The sequence below is a fragment of the Perkinsus marinus genome (assembly GCF_000006405.1).
Source record: "Perkinsus marinus ATCC 50983 genomic scaffold scf_1104296941806, whole genome shotgun sequence".
NCBI lineage: Eukaryota > Perkinsozoa > Perkinsida > Perkinsidae > Perkinsus > Perkinsus marinus.
In genome coordinates, this window is record NW_003212358.1 from 1 (window position 1) to 3152 (window position 3152).

At 45.7% G+C, this 3152-nt stretch overlaps 1 protein-coding gene across 1 annotated transcript; it reads right to left on the reverse strand.

The window, feature by feature from the left end:
• Positions 1-926: 926 nt before the first annotated feature.
• Positions 927-2412, reverse strand: Pmar_PMAR011031 (conserved hypothetical protein; the record flags this gene model as incomplete). The annotated part of the gene is made up of 4 exons (XM_002781568.1): positions 927-1118; positions 1170-1317; positions 1491-1639; positions 1732-2412. 4 exons carry the CDS (start codon positions 2410-2412, stop codon positions 927-929), a joined length of 1170 nt encoding a protein of 389 aa, XP_002781614.1.
• Positions 2413-3152: the final 740 nt, after the last annotated feature.

Genomic DNA, 3152 nt, shown 5'->3' on the forward strand with positions numbered 1-3152 from the left:
GTGCCTGAGCCACAACGCTACAAAGAAACGCCTGTTCGGTGCTGATCAATTACATCATGGCTCATGGCTCAAGAGCCAATCGGCCAGTCAGTGTGAATCGAGCAAGATTCTTGACTAAACGGCGCAAGCTTCTTCTGAAAAAGTCGAAAAAGTCTTCCATTTCTTTGTTAGTATTCAGGCCAAAGTTACGGTCGTAACCCGGTTCATGCAAAGAGAAGAGCCCTACTGTAGGGCCCCTACAGACTCAGTCTCTACTTTTCATTCGAGATTTTAGGAGTTACATGCTGTAGCTCCCCGCCACATCCTACAGCGAGTCGCAACCGTGTTTCTCCTAAACGAGTCTATTCTCAGGAGGCATGAGGCGTGAGCTTGTGAATTTTACAATGTTAACTTGAGTGTTCCTTCGCTGCAATGACATAGACAGTATGGCGATAATTCATGCATTCAAAATCATATAAGACAAGAACAGATGTGAACTATCGACTCTCAAGAAATGGGATCGGAAGCAATCTTTTCTTGAGCAATATCCAATGGATTGAGAGAAAATCCATTAGAAGTCTATTAGATACCCCCAGTTACATGCGTCGCGATAGTAGCAAGGTTGATCACAGCGATAACAACCCTGCCGTTCCTTTATTGTCGATTACTTGACTGCCAATGACACCCAACACGGCATCGTTGAACAGAAATATTTTTCATATTATACTCACGACAAGACATAGTGCTGATAAGGCATCACCACAATCGGATATTGCACTATCAATACGCAATCATGTGAATTACACTATAAAACACATCCTTAACCGTACAACACACAGAAAATAGCAACAAAACATTTGTATGGATAGCGAGACGAAGTCCATACGTAAGGACTTGTGAAGTAACAGAGAGAAAACCGTCAAGCGAAGATGAGCAGAATACATCAATTATACTCGTCTATCGGCATTATTAACTAGCGGCTCATAGACTTCGGATTTGACTGTAACCCGATGGGGACGGGCACTGTTAGATATTGACGAAAGAATGGAGTTGGGCGAGTCGTCCATAACGAATGGCTTCCGTTCGAGAGGAGTACCAGCAGACATCGACATGGACATGGGAGCCCGAGTTGGATTCACCTGAAAAGCATAACATACCTAAACACACTGAAAGGGAGATAAGATACTTACCTTGTCGGGACCGGCAAGCCCGAATGGAAGGCGTACGATGTTGTCATAGACGAGCACACCGTAAACGAGTAGGACGAAACCAGCGAGTTGGATGAGCGAATACGGCGTTAAGGGCTCACCGAAAGAGTGGTCGTCACTCATGTAATACCTGTGGATTGATAACAGGAATTAATATGCGATCAAACGCCGTTGAACAACAAGAAGTGAATGAGGTAGTGATATCGCAATCATTTCGGGTCACTTTTTTCGACTTCTATCAAACGCCGCATGGTTGAATCGATTTTGCATACCATTCATTCCGCAACTTGCCCTGAATATTACATTATAACAGAACAGAGCCAAATAAGAATAGTCCTAGTAGAATCAAGCATGGTGGTATGGATAGCAGAGGCAGAGTTAGTAACGTTAACAGCGCAGATATTATAGGCGAAAGTGTTCAAAGCGTAGCCGAAGACACCACCAAGGACAATCTTAGAGTTGCCCATCATCGCAAAGGCATCCCAAGCGTTTTCGAAGACTCCACAACCGTCTTGCCTGGTACATGTTGCATCACTGGTAGTACTATACATGCCATAACGAGGAGACCCCAGATGCCTTCAATTCCGACTAAAGCCAATGGTGGTACAGCGCCACCTTTAAGGAGGAACTCTTCAACGACGTATTGAGAGGCGCACACGACTTGGCTACCGATGATGAAACAAATACCGGTAATAACTTCACCAGCAGAAAAACTGACAGCTTGGGAGTCCCTCGAGAAAATCGAGGAAGACCCGACCAAACCGAGAGCGACTACACAGATGATGACGCCAGCCCAGTGGTTCCGGTACATCTTACGTTTGAGGAAAATCACTGACAAGGCGGCTGAAAAAACTATAATGCTTCCCTTGAGCATTTGAAAGACAGAAACTGGAGTGTAGACCAGACCAACAGCTTGGAAGGATGTACCAACGAGATCAAAACATGCCGGGAAGAAAATAGCTAACCATGTCTTGCGAGTTGGATATGAATACGATCTGTTGGACATCCTGCGTGCAGCTAGGGCTCGGAAGTAGAAGACCAGCAATGCCAGGAACATACCAGAAAACATCATCAGTGACATGAACCATGGCTTGTTGAATAGGTGGACGCCGTATTGAGGGAGACCGATGGCGAAGCTTTGGAAAGCAAGCTTCTCTGAGATTGATTGCCCCGAGCCAACGATGAGACCAAGACCGAATGCTAATCCCAAGGTCGACACAGCCATAGTAAAAGACTCGGTATGGAAGACTGACTGAGAAGTAAGTACTGTAGAGTTGGCACGCCTAGCTTCGTCACCGTCACGCGCCACGAAATTCAAAACTGGCAAATTCGTGTGATTTCGACTTTGGATATTCTTGTACACTAATGAGCGTCCCATACCTCACTTGTGCTGGTGATCGACCATGACGGATATGAACACAATTCCACCGGAGTGCGGATGTTAAAGATGATTTTCGGAAAATACAATTATCATAAAGCATGATACACCGAGTCATGCGAGCAGGGTTGTCCAAATCAGGAAAGAATTGGGTCAAATTCTTTCCTCGAAATTTCCGTTGAAATTTCCTGAAATTTCCGGAAATTTGGCACAATATGAATCGTTTCGCTCCGCGCTGCGCGCGGTATTCCATAGGCCCATCAGCAGCGCGATAGTGGCGCCCCTGGGTAGGCAACCCGTAGGTTGAGCATGGCGTTTACGGTTCTATAAACCACTGCACTAAGAATCGACGCCCGCTGCATCGAAATCCTCCACAATCAGCTGGCAGTGGCTTCGTTATGTCTATATATGAGCAATGAGAGCGTGTCCAGCGTCTAGATAGAGTGGGTGTAATTCTAGATTTTTTCCTGCGAGAGTCACTTAGTGAGTCATCACCCAGTACTGACTCTCGTACAAAACGGTGATACCATAACCAGGAATCGTCCAAGATGGCCTAGTAGAGATGTATGCGGATACGTCATTCAGAG